Source organism: Athalia rosae, chromosome 1 (assembly GCF_917208135.1).
Source record: "Athalia rosae chromosome 1, iyAthRosa1.1, whole genome shotgun sequence".
Classification (NCBI taxonomy): Eukaryota; Metazoa; Arthropoda; class Insecta; order Hymenoptera; family Athaliidae; genus Athalia; species Athalia rosae.
In genome coordinates this window covers 13,114,511-13,138,805 of record NC_064026.1, presented here as the reverse complement: position 1 = coordinate 13,138,805, position 24,295 = coordinate 13,114,511, and the positions used below count along the sequence as shown (strand labels likewise).

At 38.2% G+C, this 24,295-nt stretch overlaps 1 protein-coding gene across 1 annotated transcript; it reads right to left on the bottom strand.

Annotated features, from left to right (window-relative positions):
• Window positions 1–3,580: 3,580 nt before the first annotated feature.
• On the bottom strand, window positions 3,581–23,127 carry LOC105686962 (dynein beta chain, ciliary-like). Its single transcript, XM_048649114.1, has 64 exons — window positions 22,928–23,127; window positions 22,624–22,857; window positions 22,451–22,558; window positions 22,154–22,382; window positions 21,921–22,073; window positions 21,601–21,812; window positions 21,258–21,491; window positions 20,979–21,182; window positions 20,655–20,846; window positions 20,382–20,591; window positions 20,016–20,290; window positions 19,796–19,914; window positions 19,352–19,712; window positions 18,817–19,038; window positions 18,496–18,724; window positions 18,303–18,398; window positions 17,876–18,222; window positions 17,620–17,776; window positions 17,309–17,541; window positions 16,937–17,226; window positions 16,641–16,789; window positions 16,319–16,564; window positions 16,021–16,245; window positions 15,757–15,958; window positions 15,514–15,680; window positions 14,741–15,424; window positions 14,406–14,668; window positions 14,001–14,311; window positions 13,819–13,934; window positions 13,535–13,746; window positions 13,240–13,443; window positions 13,093–13,164; window positions 12,774–12,989; window positions 12,459–12,696; window positions 12,165–12,357; window positions 11,881–12,058; window positions 11,633–11,761; window positions 11,309–11,528; window positions 11,059–11,220; window positions 10,835–10,981; window positions 10,578–10,739; window positions 10,265–10,501; window positions 9,974–10,195; window positions 9,655–9,906; window positions 9,462–9,588; window positions 9,243–9,376; window positions 8,900–9,137; window positions 8,589–8,776; window positions 8,311–8,480; window positions 8,093–8,231; window positions 7,942–8,023; window positions 7,585–7,861; window positions 7,219–7,494; window positions 6,718–7,123; window positions 6,334–6,650; window positions 6,103–6,235; window positions 5,739–6,020; window positions 5,456–5,662; window positions 5,042–5,375; window positions 4,763–4,938; window positions 4,584–4,694; window positions 4,287–4,460; window positions 4,009–4,157; window positions 3,581–3,875 (listed from the first exon to the last, which is right to left on the bottom strand). Exons 1-64 carry the CDS (start codon window positions 23,057–23,059, stop codon window positions 3,581–3,583), a joined length of 13,659 nt encoding a protein of 4,552 aa, XP_048505071.1. The 5' UTR covers window positions 23,060–23,127.
• Window positions 23,128–24,295: the final 1,168 nt, after the last annotated feature.

Here is a 24,295-nt window from a genome sequence, read left to right as displayed (position 1 = left end):
GTAATTTCTTAATCTTCCAATTTGGACTGTCATATTATTTGATCGGTAATTGAAAAAATTCGTCATGGAGAGCTGATATACCTGACGTGAACTTTTTAACAACAGCTAATTCATCATTCAGATCGCTGTATACAGCTGTAGGGAACACCGTAATATCCTGCTCGTAAAATCCAAAATTACCCTTACTGTCTGAAGCATAGACTCTCAAGGCTGTCGAGTAATCGTTTTCTGGTAGGCCTGCGACCAGAGTGATGTTTGCAAACTCTGGTGAGACCTAATCGTCAACAAAGAAGAAAGCACTCGTACACTACACCCAATCTACAACAATCATCCCTCTTCGCTGATGTAAAGTAATTATACCGTGGCTATGAACCCACCCCAAACCTGATCATGATCGGCTCTTCTTTTGGTAATCGGTATTGAAAAACTTCATACATCACAGGCATATGGTGAGTGGCAAAATTGAAACATTTCATCTGGAATATGGTCAATACGGCATAGCCTTGTGATGGAAAAAGTATGCAAAATCCAACCGTCAGTGCAGAATACGTTAAAAAATCCATTGCAGCGGTACCAATCCGCTTTTTTCGATCGTTTTCATTTTCTACTCGGACACTAATCTATCAATATGTTTTTTATTCTTCTTATTGCTCAAGTGGTAATGGCTTAACACGTAGAAATCCAAAAATATAGCTCTACTTCAATTGCAACAAAACTTACATAGTAAATGGCTAGTGTAGTAAGTTGAAAAATCAAGATACCTGATATGTTTCAGAGGGCAACAATGAGTCAGGCTTTATTACAAAGTTATTACCATCGGAATAGTATCCAGGGTCAATGTCAGACGAACGGAAAGAACCGTTGTTGTGAGAAAGAGTCCAAGTATAATCCACTGTATCGTTGTAATTTAACGGTACAGCTCTCAACGCCATTGGACTACTGGTGATCATTTTATTGCCTTTACAATTTTGCACACATTCTATTTGAACCAATTCTGTATCCGTTGATACCACCTGTAGTTTGAGGACAATTGATCGTATGATTTATCAACAATTATTGTGTCGAGTCTCAAATCGATTACCTGGACTCTGACACTCTGCTCTGATTTTTCGTGTTCTATAGATACTACAGTAACTGTAAACGTATAGGATCCCATCAATCTCAAAATATTTGGTGCAACGTATAGCACGGATTCGTTTGAAATTATTTGGCGCTCGTTATCGCAAAATCCAGGTACAGCATCATTGACTTCTGCAACCGAACAACTCCACTGGAATCGCAAATTGCTCGATGGGAAATTCGGATCGTATGACTCAGAAGCATCGATCTCGAAGGACTCGGTTTGGTGAACTTGGCGAACATTGCCTAGGTTGTTTTAATTTGAAATAAGGTATGACTTGCATTGGTTCATTGGGGTTCGAATCAGCGTGGGTTGCAAATACCTCCGGATATATGTGCGACAACCTTATCTCTTACGACTCTGAACCACGTCATCGCACTCTGATTTCCTCTGAGATTGGGTTCGAGCATTTCAACAGTTAAACGTAAAACATAATCTCCAAACGGCAGAAAATACGGTGGTACGTGATACTCGGATATTTTGGTCAAAACGTTAGGTATGTTTCTGAAAGAAATATACCAGTTGTTTTTCTGAATTCAGCATTTTTTAACCGTGTGGTGATTCCTCTGCTCCCCATACCTCCTCATAATTTCGTGCGGATGTGCAGCCATAAATATATTGGGCACAGCAAACAATTCCCATGAATACTTCAAGGGTTCTCCTGGACAAGTAACAGTTGATAGTGAATATATATTAATTGAATGTCTGCGCTGGTATATGGTAGCATTGGCGGGTGTCGATGCTGCATTTATCAATTCTACTGAAAGTTCGCAATTCTCAGTTGATGAAACTACAGCCGTAAAATTATTCCTCATCACTTCGTATTCCTCATTCAATACGGCCACCGAAATGTTGTACAATCCTTCCGCTCTGTAAGTATGCGTGATATTCGCTAGATACACAGCGTCTCGGTCGTCGACTGGTTCGTGTAAAAGTGAAATTAGGACATCGTTCAACTTATCAGTGTAATAGAAATCTTCTTTCAACATTGTTACAACAGTTCCTGTAATGTGAATAAACTAATTTGAATATTCCACAAATATCGCGGAAATATGGAGAGGTCTCACCATCACCGAAATCCATTGTCAGCCGCGGTAATATACCGAGCTCTTTGACATGGAACAGGTAAGTTGATGGAACTAACGGGTATTGATTTGCGTTGTAATAAAAATGTGGATTGGTCAATACAGTGGTACCGGACCTTCTAGTTTTTTCGCAGTTACGGCCACCTCGCGACTCAGGGCAATTACAGCTGTAACCCCCGAGCATGGATATGCATTCGATGTTCACGGGACAGGGATCACTACGACAGTAATTTATTTGACTCTCGCAATAACGGCCTAGGAATCAAAGTAATTCAGATGAATTTCAATCCAAAAGTAAAAAGAATCTAAATGAAATAAGGGTAAACATGTAAACCTGTGAAATGGGGCAGGCAGACACATGTCCTCTTCTCGTTACAATGTCCTCCGTTTCGACAGCTACATTTTTCCAAAATATCCACCTCCCTCTTTCCACGCAACTTTGCAGGAATTATTCGACCAGGTGGTAAGCACCGATATCCCTGATTTCTGCCTAATATATGATCGAGACAAGTCCAATCTTTGGGGCAGACTGTTTTTTCAATTGTCACATGCTCTGTAGTACACCAGCTTTCTCGGTATTGTATGGGATGATAATAACAGACAAAACCATTGCCTTGTACCGCACGACATTCATATTTGATGCTGTCATCCTCGAAGAAGTTACAAACGTTGTGCAACTCGAGGCATATTCGAGTTCTTATCTCACAATTTCTACCTTTGTATTCATTCGGGCATTGACAAAAATACCTATTTCTCCTTACATCGTGTAACAAACTTCCCCCATTATTGCAAGGGTTCGGAACGTTTTCAGGAAGCTTGGTCAACTCCAGAATGTCCGGCCGATTACTTATATTTGATTCTCTGGAAAACCGTCGGCTTGAAAATTTATATGAAATACTTTCAACGGAATTGAAACTTTGTTCGCGGTTTTGAACGTAGAGAAATACTTCACTATAGATCAGTATTAACAATGCTATCATGATTCGATGCATTTCGTACACTATTTCCCGGAATAGTAGAAAATATTTCTCGATTCTAACCAAAGCTTCTCTTATAAGTCAATACCTATTGACTTATACATATAGGAAATTACGACCGACAGTCAACTTTCCAAGTTGGATTCGAAAACAGAAGAACCTAAAAAAATCCAATACCATAGCCATTGTTTTTTATCAATTTTCGGAACAAAAATTCTAACTTTTTTGGTTTAACTTCCGTTGGCTGGGGAATGGGAAGTTCAAACCTCCGAAGACTTGAAGTTTAAATCAAATGAAAAAATGTTGCGTTTCATAAAATTTTTTATGTTCATCTCAGGTATCACAAAATATAAATATCGTACAACTATGTCAACGATGAATATTTCAAGCGTTGATCATCAAATTTGCAGCATTATAGCAACCCCAGCTAGAGTCCATTTCGTAGGCTTATCTTTGCTTTTTAAATTAAACGTCCAGACGTATGTGGGACCACGTCCTCTAGTCTTGTAAACGGGACATTCGTACATATTTTTTAATTCCTGCTTGTCTTGAGTTATTGCCTTGATGAAAATCACTGGTAGCTGTGGAAACAGTTCTTTCAATCGTGAATCAGCTATCGTTCCAAGAGCGGTATCCCATCGTGCTCCTTCCATGTAAAGACTGTTCACATACGCTCCTTCACGGGGTGGTGCGCTATATATGAGAGAAAAGAATTTATGCAAAAGGCTGGATAATTTTGTCTTTTTTTTTCAAATAGATACCCTCAATCTTTAATGACATAAGCAAGTTATACGAATCATCGAACAAAAGACAGAATATAACTAACGTGAACTCCTCTTTCTGTTTCTTTGTGACTTCGCAATGTAGACACATTTTATCAAGTGGCCACTCATTTTTACGGGCGGTCTGTTGCATGATTGCTGTCAGAAATGATTGGGGATTGAAAAACCCAGCGAGCCATACCGAAGATGGAAGCTGTGGACAAATGGTTGATTATTTGCATCGCGACCAACTCGCAATAAGTTTGACAACTTTTCGTAATTCAAGACTGTAAATTTCTCGTGAGAATTTATTTTCGCACGATCGGAAGAACGTTGAACTAACATTGAAATCAGCGGTCCAATTTGACAATTCCGTCACCCTATTCATCATATCGGCAAACCAATTTGTCAAGCCAAGACTCGAAGGATAGGCTCGTTTAGTCCATGACGGCGGTACTTGGTCCATGAACAAATCGTTTTGTAAATTCTCCATATCACTATTGATAGTCAACTCACCCTGGCCGTTAGAAAATTAGCAAAAAAAAAAAGAAAGAAAGAAACATAAGTTCAGGATTCATTAATTAAGTCGATGATCAACAAACAAAACCTAATAAATTGAATCAAAAAATTAATTTTCCACCTTTAAACCTAACTCGAGTTCGCGAAGGGATCTTTTAAGCTCTCCACAAAGTATGTTCATTCGTTCACATTCCTGGAATGCCACAATAATAAAGGGAGTGCGATCTTCCACCTGAAATTTTATTTGCCACATATTATCTTACATGTTACCAACATAGTCGCGGTAAAATGAAAACTTACCTTACTCATCAGTTCAGGAATGTTAAACTCTTCAGGTAATTTATCCAATAAATCTTCTATCACACCCCTGACCTTTTCCTCGCGCGACAAACCTGGTCCCGTGGCCTCTCCTGAATCTCTTGGCTGCATCTCCAACACCGTTCGGAATAAGCTCTCTGACGTAGTGGTCAAAAATCCTGACAGATTCGAAAGCATTTTTGAGACGATGTGAAAGTTTTGATTGTTAACATTCCTAGATAGCTCTGTAATAAAATTTCGCGAACTTTGATCAAAACGAACCAATTTCTGCATTCGGATGCAACCCATACAAGATTGGACTTTCCGGCGGTAGATAATCATCCAGGTATTGGTGATACGATTTGTAATCAGAATTTGGAGGAGCTAGAAAGCCTGGGGCCAAATTAAGATCCCCTTCGACCAATTCAGGCTGTAGATATTCCAGTAAATAGGTGCGACATAATCTTCTATCCCAATCATCTGTGATGTGACCTCCGTACATTATTTCGCCAAAAAGATAGCGCAGATCTTCCCAGGGTACTTTATTGTTGTTTTCCAAATAATTCAGCAGGACCGAAACGCTGATAGTCAGATCACCCACATTAAAGGGATATGTCTGAAATAAAAATTTGGCTGTAAAAAATTGAGCCAACGAAATCAAAATTTTTTTTTTCAAATTGCCGATGGTTATTTCACCCTGTTCCACCCTTGCGGGCCAAACTTTCTACGTTCTGCAACTACCGCGTGGTAATAGCATAGCGCAAACAAAATTCCTTTGAATTCACTTTCTTTGCTACAGGAATCCAAGATTTCTTGATTAAAATTATCCAGCGCCTTGTGTATATTAGCATGCATTCCAGTTGGCGGTTCATTGGTAATTTTTATAGCAGATTCTAATATACCCTGTGAATCATAAAACTTATTTTGTTTTGATGCGATGGGATGGGAACGCACGAGTTGAAAATAATGTTTTCTAAACCTGTGGTATGATGCATGCGTGAGGATCAGGCGATGGTTCAGCGCTGATATACAATCGATAGTCGGGATGTGGATCTTCGGACAATTGTTCCATTTTTTTTTCCAGATTGGCCAACCAATTTTTAACAAGATGTACATTTTGTAAAATAACCCAGTGACCGTTCAGAGCAGCCATGTCCATGGCTTCCTCCGCCACGGGCTCTTGACCCTGGCCCAAAGATACATTGTGGAAATTCCGACCGTCGAAAGTGAATCCCAGTTTAGAACCCATTTTTTCTACATCCTGTATGATTTTTTAATATTAATTCTCATTTCAGTGTTATCGAGCATCCGCTAGAATTGAATGGTCTCAGAACTGAATATACCTTGAGGGGATCAACACCCGGTGAGAGAATAAAAAATACTGGAGTGATCGCACTGGTTTCTTCGTAAGATTTCTCAAAAGGTGGAGATCTAGATTCAATGAATTTGGGACCGAGTTTTTCTTCCACGAAACACCTATGATAATCATTCAGATTTAGAAGTCTCGCGTCTCAAGATAACAGTATTTGATTGGTAGGAGAAGCACGGGTTATGGAATAAATAATAAGTCTTGCCTAACGGCGTAAGTCATTCTGTCGATCCTCATGCACCGCATCATACATAAGCGTTGTAGAGCAGATTTGTTTTTCCATTCCTGTGGAAATTTCTCTCTTTCGGGAGTCTCAGATTCCACGAATTTTTTCCATCTTTTCGCGGCTCCTTCGATATCTTTATCAAGATTCTTGAAATCTTCCATACCACACAAATATTTTATCGCGCCCCAGCTCGTGTTACTCAAAAAATCCACCGGACTTGTCAGATTTGGAGTGTAAGGAAATCGTAATAAAAAGTCCAATTCGCTTTGCTGAATCTCTTTCGTTTGTAATAATATCTGAGGTGAAACGAAACGCAAAATAAATCCCATAAAATTTCGTATTAATGGAAACACTAACGCATACCTGTACGGTCATTTGACACAGGAAAATCATTTTGTCACTCTCGAATAAACCTCGACTGGTGTACATGAAAACCATATAAGTAATACTGTCAATGAGTAACATCACACGTTTCATCAGCACGTCACAGGGTTCCGCGAATTTTATAGCGTTTTGAAATACCACGCTGAAGGCTTTCAATGAAAATTGGTAAAGCATATTTATCTTGTTCAAATCATTCAGGATGAAATATAATAAACTAGCTCTCGATGCTGCTGGTCGGTACCACTCGCGAGCTTCGTCGATTTTGACCGCAGTGATTTTCGCTTCAGTGACTTTAATTTCAATTTCGGCAGCAGTTTTTTTAGTAGTTTCTAAATTAATGACGAGAGCCGCATCACTTAATACGTTCGGTCCTGCTGACGACAATCTGAAATAAAAACCAAAGAAATTCGTAAGCTTTATTTCTATTTGAAGAAGGTGAACTTTGAACAATGTACAATGTTCGTTGATAAGAAGTATTACCTCTGCAGTAAATCATCTTCCAAAGACTTCAACGTAATTTTGAAAGTATTTTGTGTTTTGGTCAGATCAGCTTTTGTATTTTCAAGATCTGGGCGTTCAGCCTTTACAACTTCACCTAAAAGCTGATCTTCTAAACCATCTTTTGTTACTGTGAAATTTATTAAAGTAGTTTGTGCCTGCATTTCAGGTTTATAATGCGGATTGGCTAATTTTGTTTGTAATATAAGACGGAACAATGGGTTGTATTCCACCTCTTTATCTCCAATCTTGATTGCTCTGAATTGAAAAAAAAAAAAGATTCTTAGACGAACATCGATTTAACCCGATGAAATGAGAACGCCAGTTTTACATAACGTGTCCCCTTACCGCCCTTTTCTTATGAGAACTCTTCCTAGTAAGGGATCAAGAACAGCGTCAACTGTTTCCATAATATTTTCCAATAAGACTGTATGACCAGATGCGATTGCCCATTCGATTTGATCCAAATAGTTTCTCTGTGTTAATCTCAACACTTTCAAGTCATCTCCATATTTTGTTTTTATCCATTTCAAACCCTGAAGCTGTGGGTCAATCATCAACGGCCATCTCGATGAATTTGTTAGTATGGTCGCATTTTCCGATGACATACGATCACTCGGTAAACCTATAACGATTTGGGTGTTGGCCAAATAAAAAAAAAGATCGTTCGCGAATACCAGTATCTTTGGGTTATTGTCGAAGTACCTTCGTTATTCCATTGCGCAATTTGAGCGTCATCGGTCAACAGAGATAGAGGATCAAGGTCTGGCGTTCGTGGAATTGTAGGCTATTAAAAATTATCAAAAGAATGTAGGAAGCCACGTCATGTGTCCTGTGTAAATATGATATTTGATACCTCTAGCTTGTCCAAGAACGGCAGCCACATATTATTTATAAGATCCGTTCTATATTTTCGCGTGAAACAGCCTACGTACGAAATGAAAGCTGTCACGAGTAATACGTCTCCTGGGATTGTTTTCCCTGAGTTTTTCAAACTGTAATAATGTTTAAATTCGTTCGGATGATTTTTCACTGCAAGATTCTTCTTTCGATCTACCGATGTTCAATACTTACAGATCGACGGTCTCAGCCCAACGTATTTTTTCAGATGCCAATCCATTGACTAGTCGGTTTGCCAAATCAATTGTAAGCGCGGTTGCATCTGCTTCGTCTTGACATTTTTGTTTTTCACTCATGGCTTTGTCCATTTTCTCGCCAAGAGCATCTAACATTTTTTGTAACTCCTAGAATCCCCAATTATCATACTTCTTTCAACTCATTATAAATACTTATCGTATTGATTGTCTGTTGAAATAATCAATCATTTCAGGATTCGCGAAGTAAATATTTACCGCTAGACGATTTCTCAAGGCATTCAACTTGTCCATCGCTGCCTTTAATTCGGCATTTGCTTGGGCGAGAGCAGCTCGCAAAGGCTTCACATTCTCGTTAATATAATGAAAAACCATAATATTCTTTACCCAACTGCACAAACCAGCGGCAGCCTGGGATTTTGACGCAATAAAATCAGGTTCAAAATCTGTTGTTCGAGTAATCAATTTGAAAAATAAGACGGAATTCTAAACGCTTCCAACACGTCACCCTACTGTGTCTTTCTTTTTACAAGAGACGATTACCCTTACTATTTCGAAGGAACACGCACCTTTATCGGTCACGTAGGGCTGAATAGCCTTTACTACTTCATTTGGGATATTTTCTTTGTCGTAATTGCGTAAATTTGACAAAAAACCATCAACTGCCCCCATCATGACTTTGCATGCTTTCCAGCTTCTATCTTTCGGAACGTTTCCTTTCGGAGAAAACAACACAAGCACAGCTTGGGCAACATTTGCAACTGCATCTGGCGGCGTGCCGAAAGATTTCAACTCGGTTAGGTTGTTCTAGAAGTATTAATGCTCAAAATTATTTTACCATCGAGCACCAGCAGAAAGTTGATTTGAGGGATAGCATGGAATGACGATTCCGTATTCTTTAATGTTTCGTACTTTGTTCAGAGTATCCAGAGCCGCTTCAGCTTGTCGAATAGCCGGCTCTGCTCTAGCTAAATCTTCATCGCAACGTTTTTGTTTTTCAGCCACCTTTACTTTAATTTCTGCGACATTTGCCTCTTCCTCAGTAGCTGTAATCAGACTTACGTGAATCATGCAATGAAAAGAATATCACTTGGTATTTCATTTGTGAAATTGTAACACTCTTCATTTTACCAAACGCCTTTTCTGCCTCAGCTTTACTATTTTCAGCTCGCACTTCTGCCAATATTTTATCAGCTACCTCATTTTTTATTTTCAGTTCAACCTCTTGGACAGCTAAAGTAACTTTCAAATCATCGACCTACATAAAACAATACAGAATCATCGGTATAACGAGCGCTCTATGGCAAGTTTAACAAATTTTCACCTGAAGAGCACAGCTTGCCAATTTTGTCAAACCATTTTCCAAACGAAGAATCATAGCACTCAAATCGTAGGTTTTTGATGCCAACAACTTAGAGTACAATGCAATTTGTTCAAGGAAGGATTTTGGTGTAGTATAATTGTAACGTTTTTCATTTTGTAGATAAAGTTTCGATGTTTCATTCACACTAGTGTGAACATACGACATGAATAACGATACGGGCGTGCGGAGAATCTGTGGCAGATCTTCGCATTCCTGAAATCATGGAAGAACGGGGTGATTCACGTCTGATCGACGTCAACGGAAAAAAAAAACCACACACTTGTAAGAAATTGCTGGATACTGATTCAAGTGCTTGTTGTGGCCAATCTTGAAACCAATTTATTGAAGTACAGTTAACGATGGCAGGAAATTGTCTCGCTCGTTGACGCAAAGTAGACCCGACCGGTGAGAAGCAGAGAACGCACTTTAACTGCCTCCGAACTCGGTTTATGAAAAACTTCCAACAATTTTCCCTTGAATCCATTATACCAGCTTGCTTGACCTAAATGAGAGAAAAGTGAAAATGACGAGAACTGGTGTGGAATTGCCATTGCAATTTATAAATACCGACCTCGCCACGAATTCCATTTATTATGTTGTCCACTTCATCATCCGCGAATAAGTCGGATATTTCTCCTGAAGCTAACATATCGTTGACCACGACCAGGAACTTTTCTTGCGCTACTTGGGAATCGGTCATCAAAAATGTGATTCCGATATTCTTTAGACCAGCCTTGATGTACAGCAAAGCTATATCAGCCTTCAAATCGATCATGGAATACCCTTTACGCAGCTGAACTTGAAATACCTGCAAAAAAATCAATATTTTTACAACTTACGTTAAACCAAAATAGGCGACTAATTGTTTAAGATGGTGGACACACTTCGAGACTTGAAATAAATGATGACAAACGTGACAAGGACTGTTTCCCGCTTCCTCCAACTCCAACCAATAAAGCGTTACCTCGCGGAGCTTCTAATATCCGATTTATGCGACATACGTGATACATCGCATCTTCGAACATGACCAAATTCATCGCTGCTATCTATCTTGGTCATAAAAGTTCTCAAACTTAGGACAATTATACAATCAAAATAAAAAGAATACAAAAAAAGAATACCCTCGCACAAGTTACCCTACCAAATCATTGTAATTTTCCAAAGCTTCATCCAATAACTTTGTCAGTTGAGGCCATTCCTTGATCGGCATGTATTTTGGGTCTCCAATACCTTCGGCAAAGTGACAGTAAATCACGGGAGGGTTAAAAATAGTTGACTCTTCCAATTCCTGAAATTAGAAATAACTACTCATGTACGATCTATGGACATAGATACGAATAAATAATAATGCTCAAAGTAAACTACCGGAATATTTTTTCTAAGAGATTCGGTCAGTAGACTGTCGAAAGATTTCTTATCCTCGAAATTGATTAGCTTATCGCAATAAACTCGAGTTGCTTCATGAGCGAAGAGCCGAATTAGACTATTAGAAAATGGTACTGTATCTCCGTTGGCAAATAAGATACCCTGAAAGTAAATTCAACCGGTCAAAATGAAATATGAAAAGGAATAGATCGTTACGATTCACGCTGCAAAACACTAGACCGCGTCTCACTTGGAATATATTCGATAAATCGCGTAGGTTGAATACGTAGTGGAATTTGATGGCTGTTGGAAGGAAGGTGACCGACACCTTCTTATGAAGAAACAGAGCGGCTTCGATTAGATGTTCCTCGATTTTTCCAATAGTGACATTGAATTTCTGTAGCGGATTGGCTATGTGTTGGGATAAGATCTGGCTATAAATTACTCGTAGGGCATCTTGCCCTGGAAAACTGTAAATGAAGATACATCACACAAAGAAATTCGATGAGCCTCAAAATGTAGATATTTAAATTGTTTCGGAATAAAATACGTAAATAATGTAGCGAGAAACAACCTGACAGCAAACACTGCGAAATGTCTCTGAAGACGAGGATCTATGGTGAAACTACCAGCTGTCGGGTTCATACATGAGACGTATTGGGTATTATGAATGTCTTTCAATGTCAACTTCTCACGATCATACCTGTAAATAATATTTACTCTTCCAGTTCAAAAAATTGAACGATTAACGAGTGGTCATAATGATGGTGACCAGCCCCCATATGTATTTCTGCGGGATCGAAAAATAAATTAAATCTATACCAATGAGAATAATCCATGTGCTGGCGGATCAGTGTGTGGGGTTGTACGGTCCCATACGTATCAACTTCAGGCATATTCATATCATCGACAAAGTACACTAAAAGTTTAGTCCCCGGGGGACCGTAATTGCGCCCAGTTTTTTTCTCGAGTGGTTTTTCTAATATCCTTTGTAACATTTCTGCAAATTTGATATTTGATGAATTTTTTTTTCAGAAGGTAGCACCATTCTTCATAAACAAAAATACGCTGATGAAATAAAACGGTTTAAGAATATAATCAGACACCTGACGTCGTGTAGAAATTGAAAGGGACATTAGCAATATTGTAGTTATCTGGTAACGAAGATAACTTATCAGCAACAATCACACTTTTGCCAGATCCTGCACTCCCTACCAACATAACTGGCACCCTTTTCTTCATAAGCATGTCCATGAAAAAACGAAGTCGAGCCGTTTCCCCTGTCGAAACTAGCGTAGACTGTAACATCGAATATCGTGCACGATATAATGAGAAATCCGAGTGCGAATACTCTGAATTTTCATGGATAGAAGAACCAAAACATTGTCCTTAGAATCTACCTGTAAAGGCACATCCATGTCAAGCTCGAATTCCCCGACTTTCTCACTCCAAGGTAAAAACTTTTTAGTTTCAGATTCTATAAAATAACTGAAAATTGTACCACCGGAAGGAAATTTGACCGTTTTGAATTCATTGAGCCACCATTTGTTGAATTCATTGCGCCAATCGATCAATTGATCTTGAAACATTGCCGAGCCGAAAGCCCAGATGCATGCAAACGCAAAATAGATTTCGTACCTGTGGAGGGAGAGGATTTAAGGGTCAATTGGAACACTTTTATCGCATGGGCGTTAGTTGAAAAGCCCAGAACTTACCATTCCTTTGGACAATCTGGCGGAACATTCTGTTTCACCAAAAAACAATCAAGTAAAGTACACAACATTTCAAGGTGACATATTTCTGGTATAGGGGTGATTTTCTTAAGTTTCATTTTAGTCACTTCCAGGAGAGGTGGAATGTATTTGTCAAATAGTATCACTAGATTTGCCCTTTCCGAATTATCTCGGGTCTCTATCCAGCTCGTGACGTATCTACGTTTCATGTATCACATGTATAATCATTGACGCATTCGCGAAGCATGATTAGAAATTGAAAAAAAAAAAATCAACTCATAATATCTCGCAGATCACTTACGGGTTCCATCCCAGGTCTTGAGGATTTATGTATAATATTCCAGCTCTGGACACTGTCGCAGGTGTAGCTGTCCTGTTTTTCAGTGAGGAAAAAGATTGTGAAAATTGGCTATTCGGTAAACTATTGTTTAAAATAGGTCCATTTCACCTCAAATTCGAAATTTCAAACAGAAGTCGCATGTGCTTGGTTAATGTAATTCGTTCGTTGCTCGCCAGTGTTAAAACCTTGTTATCGTCCATAACGGTATTCAAAGATTCAATCCACATAGGATCTATATCACCATCAAACACAATCCATTTCGGACCATCACCAGGCATATTAGCTTGATCACGCATCAGGACAGAAAACAACCTGCACCATGGCATGTGACATGTAATTGTGAAAAATGATAACGAATATAACATTGCAGCCTGTGGATAACGATTTATGCCATTTTTTTTACCCATCTTTCCACTCCCTTGTCGCTGGGTTAATGATTCCAAACAGCTCATCGTTTGTAACGGCTTTTGGATTTAGGTCATTATAGTATGGCCTCCGTTTTTGATTGAAATAGGTTCTATTCAAGGTCTTCCACACTTGAGTTTTACCCGTGCCAGCGAACCCTATAATAAATACAGAATGACGAACGTTGAAGAGCTCCTCTAGTTGAACAACCTGAAAAGTAAATAGGTACGTGGATACGATCATGAATTTAAACTCAAAAGATTAAGCCAATAATTATCACACTTTTAACACGAAGCCATCTTCTGGTTGCATTTTCAAATCGAGTGCAGCATTTTTAACTCCTTTCTCGAATTCAAGATCTCGTTTGCGCGGAACGTCCAACGCTGGGAACAGATCGCCTGAAAGGAATCAGAAGTTCATTGATTATTTTTTCGAATGATCTGATTCTTCTTAAGAATACCTACCAATCAAACCCATGAATACTGGCACATCGTCAGTCACTATTTTCGGAGTGTTAAAATCGCGCAAGGCTCTCATCAATACCTGGTCTTCGGGCATGAGTCTGTCTCCACGTTTCAATTTTCCAGCCACAACTAAAACTGATTTTATAGCACGTAATCCCCAGTCGTAGTGATCTTGTTTTGACAATAGTTCTCGACATAATGTGTACAACGTGATGAATTTTCGTGCCAGAAGTCGAGACTCCTGGAATCCCTCAGCGACCAACATGATTTCACAAATAAGTTCAAAGTCCGGAACAACCATGGCGCAAGGTCTGTGTGATAAACGAAAAAAAAAAAAATTGAAATCGAATCATATCAATATATGGCGAAAAGTTATATCGAGCAAATGTCAATTTCAACGCTCACCTGAACAATGTTTTCAAATTTTCAGGAAGTTCTGTCCTACCAGCGTAGCCCGGATTCATGGTAATAAACATACCCACCGTGTCAATAAGATTAAGCTCTTCTCCAAAGAACAAAAATTTCTTTTTCCTATTCTTTATACCATCGAGCACCGATTTGACCTGGACTGCTACAACTGATAATACTTCTACTGAAATTCTATTAAATTCATCGAAACAGCCCCAAGCACCAGTCTGCGCGAGCCCTTTGTATATGCTACCACATGACTGGGAGAATAGAAAAAGTCATCAAAAAAATTCACAGAATTCATTACAGAGAATTTCGCAATCAACGAATACCTTGTAGTCCATTTGTTCAGAACAATTGAAGACGTACACCATCTGACCTAAAGCACGACCCAAGTCCTTGGTAGTTTCGGTTTTGCCTGTTCCTGCTGGGCCAGCAGGTGCCCCTCCCATTATGAGATGAAGGGATTGCGTCAATGTTATGTAACATCTATCTGTCAATGGCGTGATCACAAGGCGTGGAACATTTCCCAAATATTCATATCCGTATTGAAAACACGCGTCACAAATGTTAGCAAAACAATCGCCTAACTTTTCGTCCCATCTATGTCGTAACTGGGACTGCCACTGAAAGCTAGCTGAACTTTCTGCCTTCATTGAAATCAGCTTAGCTACGACGTCTCTCGCGTGAACATCTATCGTACAGATGGTCATGATCTTTTGACGATCATTCTCCGTTAGATCACCGCAAAGAATTGAAATTAGTAGACTCAATTGATTGATTTGTTTCTTCTGATAGTCCTTGAGAGCATTTTCGAATCCCTCTTCGAGTCTCGCAAAAGCCATGTTCACTTCTGTCGTCCACCAAATTTGTGTACCACACAAAGCAGGTTGTGCCTCGTAATCAAAAATCCAACTTTCACGCGGCTTTTCATCGTATGAAACTACCGCCTGACCGAAATGAAATCTCACACTCTTTCTCATCGCGTCTGTTACGCGATTTAACCAGACCTCCACCTAACAAAAATTATTTTATGATAGATGTACGAAGCTCAATGATTTATAGAAATTGATTAATAAATCTACAAAAAGTAGCATGAATAAACCTTGCCATTACAATCGCATATCCCATGCATCTCCATGAACTCCCCATCTTTAGCCCACATACCGTTAGCAATTTTACCTGACCCACTTGCGTCCCCTTTCCACCTCAGTTTTGCAACCGAATCGTAAAGTTTTGTCAGATGTTTACAGACCAATTCGGGATTGTTACCTGCATCGTTAGTCGAAAAACATTGAATCAGTTTTGCTCAGGAATTGTCCATCACAAGTGCAAAAAAAGAGTGTACCATTGCTAAGGATGTCCAAAAGATCTGCTGGGGAGACAAAATAAAACCTTGGATAGGCCAATCGTTTCGTTTCCAGGTAATCAGCCAACGCCTTTTCACACAAATTCAATTGTGTCTGTATTTCTTCCAAACGTTCCAGCAATTTCGGTTTGTTGGTAGCTCGGACTATATTCATGGTTGATAAGGTGTCCCTCAATAAATCCTGGGGAAATGTTTGCAAATTTAAGTTACATTTCATTTTCTACCATAAAGAAAAATCCCTACCTTAAAATCTCTGTCAATTTTTTCAAAACGTTTCGAGTCTTCGGGTAATTGATTTCTAATATCCTCCGACCCGATGAAAATACTTTCTAAATGCATCCACGCTCGTTGCACTTCAAACCAAACATTAATCACGGCATCTGCATTACTTAGCTTCCGCTGCCAGTCAGTGACTTCATCCAAGAAATAGCCCACGTATTTAGAACCCAACATATTTTGAAGTTGAACCTGGGATAGAAGAGAGAAATGAAGACACTCGAATGCATCGAACAATTGAACTTTTGTTATTATCATATTCCACCTGATTATCTTCTAGAATTATGATAGTATCTTCGCTGATCTTCAAGACGTTGAGTTTTGTTCGCTCGTGAATTTCTTTTTCGAATTCAAGACCAGCCCAAGTGTTGTGCAATTCTTTCAACGTTTTTTCCATCGCCATTTCCTTGACAGCTTTGTCAACTGTATTCTTTACTTCTTCTTCATATTTGTGTAATTCTAATTTCAATAAATCGTCCAAAGTCGTTCGGTCGTCCATCGTAAACCTCACCTATTCGAGCGAAGAATACATGAATACATTATTATATCCCAATCTACGAATACGTGCATGATAAATAATTAATTACATTTGTTTCAGCCATTAACTGCTGCCAATGTCTATCCCTTATTGCTGGATTTTGCAACTCTGATACCGCTCTCAAGGACGACATCATATTTCTGATCGAAGCTTCTATCAGGGAGTACAATTCCCAAGCTCTTATGTCCTTGTCCAACACTAAAAGAATAGAATTGAAACAAATGCTTATTGAACACATACGATGATGCAACCAATGTTCAACATTCACTACCTACAGAGCAAATACTTAATAATTTCAGTCAGTTATTAATAAAACAACATTTCGGTTAACACTAAATGACTCACGCCTCAATTCTTTCGTGAGCTTTTTACACTCTTGATCCATTGCTTCAACATCTATCTTTTTCCAAACAGTAGTTTTCCATTCATCCAAGCTTGTTCTGATGATGAAAATGTAATCCCATATACACTTTAACATTTTCAATTCTCTTCTAGCCAATTTTATGTGCTTAAAATCGGGAACTTGCTGTTCAAATATTATGGACGTTTCCGTAAGAGTTTTGAGTTCATTTTCCAAATTCACAATCTCTTCATTTGTGTTGTTCAACTTCTCATAAACATCCTGGCAATGAAAGCTACGACATACAACAAAGAATTAGTGGTAGTTTGAAGTTTGTTAATTAAAAACACGACGATTCATTTCAATCGGCAAGTTACTCGAACGTATCCTTATTGTGAAAATTATTCAGATATCTTTGCTGCCTAAAGTCGAAGTAACTCAATCTTTTTTTCAAAAGATCTATTTGATGCGCGAGCAATGGAGCCACCACTTGCTTAACTTGAGCAGCTAATTTCTTAATCGTGGCCCACAGTTCAGGTAATTCCACAAGTGCACTGTACGTAGTATCACTAAATTCAACTTCGTACTGTTTCAGAAGATCCATAGTTTCCTGTGCAATCAAGCAATGACGTCAAAGGAACCCGTTGATTTTTTAACAACCTATCAGTACATTTCCAAATTACAATACCTGACAAGGTACAAACATGTCGTCAATCTCATATTGACGTTCTCTAACTTCCTTGAGATAGTAGATAGTTTGCAGTAAGTCATCATAATCATCTTCTAGAACGGGTTGAGTAAACCTTGTGTGGGCTGCATTTAAAAATTCTGATAAACCCCCTAAACTTGGAATTGAAATGTAATCGTTAGTTTCCAGAATATTCAACTGAAAACGTGAGAGTGAAAATCAAATCAGTTCTCTCATCGACCAAGTTTTAACTCACTCATTGTTTACACGATCGACCAAGTAAGTCTTGAATAAATTCGACCACTTGCAAATGGTGTTGAGTAAGGACTGCTTGAAAGGTTTCATGTCGACTCTAAACCATCGATAAAAAACTCTTTCATTGTTAATCTCGTCACATTTTTTATAGAGATCGACGAAGTAATCTATTTCTCTCTTAAAATCAGTCAATTCGGGTTTCTTCTCCTTGATGAATTCCGACAAATTCTCGGGTGCTTGGCCGACCAGTTCTTTTTCCTCCTCGGTAAGATTTCGAGCAAAGCGTAAAAATAAATTCAAGTATTCTTGACGATCATCCATCCATAGCCAATAATACGGTTCAAATTCCTAACAAATATGAGATAGTTCGTATCCAAATAGAAGTTGCAATCTTCGAAGTTAGGGAATCTTGGAAAAAAGTATCTTACTACTACGAACTCCCTGGCCTGTGCGAGAGCCATTTTCACTCTATTACACGTCTCCTCTAACATAAATATTATGCCTTCTTCTTCCGCCATATCAAACTTCAAAACGTGAAAAATAACGTAAAACTTACGAGCTGTTACAAGAGTAAACCTCATTGAAATTAGTGAGATATATCTTTCTGATGCAGTTACATACCCCGTAATGCTCACGTTCTATAGCTTTTTCAGGATCAATTCGAGGTATCAATGTTCCCATTTTCATCATGTCAAACATTAATTCCTCGTAAAAAATATAAAAACCTTTGGGGTCTTCAAGATCGAGAGGAGGTTGAAAAGTAATATCAGGTTCTTGCAGTAAAAGTTGAACTTCAAACAATGGCCAAATTTGTGCTTCAGGGTCAGTTTCATCCAGAATGTAGCATATACTGGAATATTTGTAAGACGTGATTTTTGTATTTTTTTTCTTCCTTCAATCGCAGTTGAACGTGTTTGCTTTTTTCAACCCTGTAAAATATACCTAGTGGAAACTGCCTGGATCAGACCTTTCGATACTAAATCGTCGATATAAGTTAAATAGGGCGGCCACGTTTCCGGGAATTCATCTTTGTATCCAGTAGGGATTCCTATCGCATCTTTTTTCTCCGCATCTTCCGAGAGTGATAGTCTGGTGCCCGTATCTTTATCCACTGACTTTGCACCTTCGTCTTCGATAATCTGCTGGATACTTTTTCCGGCGGGTCTTTAATTATCAAATGTATTTAAAAGTAATTCGAAAAATGTAATTTAAAAAAAATGTTAGTAATTCAATAAGTGCAACGCCTATCGAAAAAATCGTAGAATCAAATTTACCCAGGTTTAACAATGCTTTTGCGAGATTTTTCTTTAGCAGGCTCTCCTTCAGTAGATATTACAATAGGTTCTTCAGCACCCTCGCCTTCGATTACGCCCTCACCTTCAAGTTCCCCTTCAGTTTTTTTTTCAATCTGGCTTTCATCTTTAGCTACAACGTTGGTTATGCAAACTGTCGTTATTTTTTATTCTTATTATCAAACGTACTATCGAAAATATCAGTGAAATTTATTTCATATCCCATACCCTTCTCAAGTTCAAAATCATCTTTAGCATATTCAGACTCGGGTAAAAGGTCAAAAAATAGGCAGTAATTCTCTTGCAATACACGTTCAATTTCTGCAGCTGCTGCGGCAATATCTGAAAACCGCTTCTCGAACCGTTCCTCTCTTTCTGCTAGCGCAAGCAAATTTTCATCTCTAAGATCCTTCCGATCTAATACCGGCATCATTGCCCAGGAATAAATCAGTTTGCTGAATTTTTCTACGTTTTCTTGAGCTCGAAATACTCGAGTGTGTAATTTTTTCACGGAATAAAGTAAGGTTTCAATATAATCCGGAACCTCTATGAAAATAAATGGACATAACATGATTTGCCTAATGTAAAATAGGATATGATTACTGGATCAATTATAATGATTCTCATACCAAGAGAATTCCAATTGTAATTCTGCTGCCCTTGGTCAATTAGCATATCTATGTTCTCAATTTCTTCTTTTATTAATTCAAATTCTACAGGACCACTAAAACTTCGTATTCTGTTGTACCTATCGACGATCCCGGTAGTAATAATGTTTAGATATTTGTATTTTCTACGTATGAATAATAAATAAAAAATATCAAATATTTGTTCACCCTGTAAACTAACCAGTTTATGATAAGATTCAAGTTATAATTGCTTTGAAAAAAATAGTCAGTCCTGGAAAATAATTCCATAGCTTCTTCCGGCAGATCAGCCCTTTGCATTATTATCATGTAACGAGTCTCTCTCAAAATAGCAGTTAGCTCCTGGGAGAAATTCAGTTCTAACAAGAGGTCTTCAAGAATTGTAAGTAATGATTTCGCCAAATGGAAAGCGCAAGTTTCCGGGACCATCGCCGCCCATTCCGCGAATATCGCCTGATCTGTGGCATCTAGTAACACCTTGCATAAAAAAAAATTATTCGAGGTCAAAATGCTCAAATGAAATGAAGAAAACTACAATTCACGCTACAATTAATGATTCTCGTTATACTTGTAATTCTTCATATTTAATTTTGAGTTCACGAGCGGTTTGGCTGGACAGTAAAGGGTGGTCGATGAGTTTTGTGCACTCGACAGGTTGTTCAATTCGATACTTGAGTTTCATTATACAACACAAAGCTCCAGCAACCGGAGGGAAATATTGGTCGACATTCATGTAACCAGTTTTTCTTCGTCTCTCAAAGTTTTCATCAAATAAAACCTTTTACAAATCAGAAGAATCATTGAATGGCGGTAATTATACAAGTGACATCCGAATTGCTACCTTAACAGTGTCCATATGAGCATGCATTTCGGACATCAATCTCTCGTAATTTGGCCACAGTTGGCTCAAAATTATAGGTCTCAGAGCAATAGCTCCCATAATCCATATCAGTTTGAACATGCTTTCGACGTTATGGCATTCGAGAAATGCTTGGTCAAATATACTCGCTAGTCTCCTGTCGAATTCTTCAACCTTTGGGGGAGAGAATCATTATGAGCATGAAGAAAACTGACATCGATTTCCTCCAGTCAGCAAACTGGGCGTGCAATGCACCGATTTCTCGCATTTTTTTTTCTTCCTAAAGCTGAGCTTAAATGCTGATACCTTTTTTATGAACTTTTTCATATCATCGGTGAATCCAGTGTCTTCAGGTTCTAAAATCTCGTAAGATACTCCGGAAAATTCATTATAAAGCTTTACGAATTCTTCGTATACATCGTAGGCATTTGCACATAACAATTTTCCCTTCAAACCAGCTATCTCCACTCTTTCCAGTTTTAAATATTCTTGAGCTATTTCAAACAGCACCTGCAGAATTTACAAGACCACTACCCGTATAATTTTCTTCCATCGATCCCGCTTAATTATTAACAAAATGGATACCTTGATTTCTTTGAGGCGTGCTGTAAAAGCAAACAACCTTCCGAAAATAAGTTTCTGATGAAACGTCCACAAAATAGGTTCAGCCGGTGGTTTGAAATAGCCTTCGATCCTATCACGAAAAATCTCGAACATCTCTACGTAATTTTCAATTATCTGAACGGTGCGGACTAGTTTTGCCAAATTATCGTCTATATCTCCTTGAAAAAGGGACGAGGGGTCCATCGATCTACTCGCCTGTATAGTAGATTTATAAAATCAAACCGTTTAATTATCGCATACTTGGCGCTATTTATTCGATAATAAATCAAAGTAAAAAAGTAGTTAAATATCGCTATCAAGTTACCCCAGCTATGAGCAAATTTGAAACTTCAGTTAATAGTGTAATTATACGGGTAGTGGTACAATAATACCGAGAGCTAGCCCAGGTTAAACATATACAGTGGAGCAAGGGTTTCAATTGGGACTCTGTATCGCTGAAATCCAAACTCTCAATTTGATCAAAGTAAGTCTGCAGTGGCTTTAAGTATATACAAATATCACGGGCTTCTGTCACAGCTGTATATATTGGAACAAAACTATTTTATCCAAAATTCATATAACATATACTGCAAAAAATGGAGAAAAAAGGAAAAAAATCTCTAGTGCGAAGATGAATATACATACCAGCCACCACATTTTTAAACATTTCTCTGAAACACGGCAAATAAGGGCTCTCAGTTAATTCTAATAACGAAGCCATCTTTTTTACCCGGGGATCTCTCATTTGATCGTATATAGATTCTAAATTTTTTAATCTTAAATTCCAGAAATCGATCTCTGTAAATCAAAATGTTATACTCAAAGTGGGGAGGGTAAAAGTTGCTCGTCCCTAATTAAGTTGCGTTGATCGTTATTACCAGCGTAAGGAAGCGGGTGGTTATTATTGTTGAAAGCAAGAGTGCCTTCTTCGCTGAGGATGTCGTTTATTTGAGTCGCCCATTTTATGACAATGCCTTCTATGGCACTTTTTAATTGTAGATCAACTTGTTCTCCAGCAGTCTGTTGAACTAGCCATTCTGCTTCAAAAATACGCTCTATCCCCATCGGCATAGGTAACAACATTTGACCGGTCATTTTTCCACGAGCCTGTGTATCGTTTATGATAAGAGATGATCGCTTGTTGAAAGGTCAGAATACTTTACGATTGTACATACCTGACAAATTAAACTTCGTAGATTGTACACATGTTTTTTAACATCTTCACCGACTATAACTGGCCATCCAGTATGGTTATTTATATTAGACAATATTGGAACGTAAACCTACCGGGGACATATTTTTGTTATTTTCTGGACAATGCCGATTCGAAAATATCGAATTGTTATACCTCTTCAACTAAAACAGCCAATTCTTCGATAGGCTTAGGTGACATATCGCCCATAATTAAAACATCTCGATAGTTTTTTTCGGTTACTTCAACTGGAACTCTTTTGATGAAATATGAAGATTTCACTTTACTCCCTGGTTGGATTGCCAGATAGGGTATCAGAGCACCGGACGATGAAACTTGGAGCACCAAGATTTTTAGAGTGGGAGTGTTAAAGAACCTCATGATGAGTTCCTGGGGATAAATCGTCGAGGGATGAAATTTATCCACGACACTCCATGGAGATTGTATGCAAAGTTATTACTTTGAGATCTTCATTCGCTGTCATCTTCGCCCATTTATCCTGTTTTATTTTACATGATCGTATTAAATATTGCAAGAGAAATTCCAAGCGGTCATCTTCTTCCTTTTTTTCGTCGTCCCTTTTGTCCCCCATAACTATTGATTGATTATTTTGTAACTAATCACTCAGGTTGAAACAGGCCACCTCATAGCCATCATGAATATTAAGTCGAATCACCATTAAACAATTGCCGCCTAATGAATTTGACTGTTTTGCAATCCACGGTAAAAAGTGGCTCATATGCACACATTTTATTATGAATTGAAATTGGCTGCACCAATTAAATTATTCATTGATTAATTTCATAGACACACATTTATTCATCATATTACAATAAAAATAAAAAATAGTGCTCAAATTCGTAGCTACATATCAATTTTTCATTCGATAAAGGAGTTCAGAGCTGTTTAGCGGTAGACATTTTCTGTGACATGCACAAGTAGCTCAGGGTTAATTATTTCTTCTTCTGAAAAAGTTAAAATGCCAAGAAACGTTAAATAATGCCACAACAAAAACATGTAGTAGATGAATTTTCGTTTGTAGTCGATTGTGTAAGCGATATACTTTAATATTTTTTTTGGCTTTCTTTTTTCTTTTGTGTGCCTTGGGCGGATGATTTTCCAGGATTTTACGCCACCAGCGTTGGATTATTTTACTCGCACGTAACATCATCAACTTCGATAATTTTTCATTAACGATTGCATCTACAGCCCGTTGTTTCTCCTTCATGAATGCATCATAAATTTCTGATTGTTTCTCTATCTCAGCCTGGGAAGTTCCAGAATAATTTTATCAATATGATATCGAAACACTTGGAAACTATCAACTCTTCCCATAAACTCTACATTGACCGCCTACCTCTAACTCTTCCTTTTGCTTCTTATCCGCCTCAAATTGCTCGATAAGAAGTTCCATCTGTTTCTGTTTTTCACCAATTTCAGTATCATATTTGCTAATTATGCCCAAAAGCTGCGATTCAACTTTAAATCTAAAATCATTGAATTCTATGTGATTACGTTATTTTTTCTGTTTTTCGTCTCCATCTAGAAGTATATTTGTAAATTTATAGTTCTTCATATTCGCTGAAGCGATTGTAGGCTATTTTCGAACCACGAAAGTAAAAAGATTGAAAGATGAAAGTAGCAGTTCCTATGGCAAACAGACCTTTTGTCACGGGCCTCCTTTTCCATAGCTAAATTGAGTGCTCTAGTTGCCTTTAGGTGAGATTCTGCATTGGATACGTCCTCTCGCATCTCCTTTTGCTTTATTTCAGATACCTTATACATCATCATCATATCACGTTCAGACCTGATTCTGTATCCCGAAAAC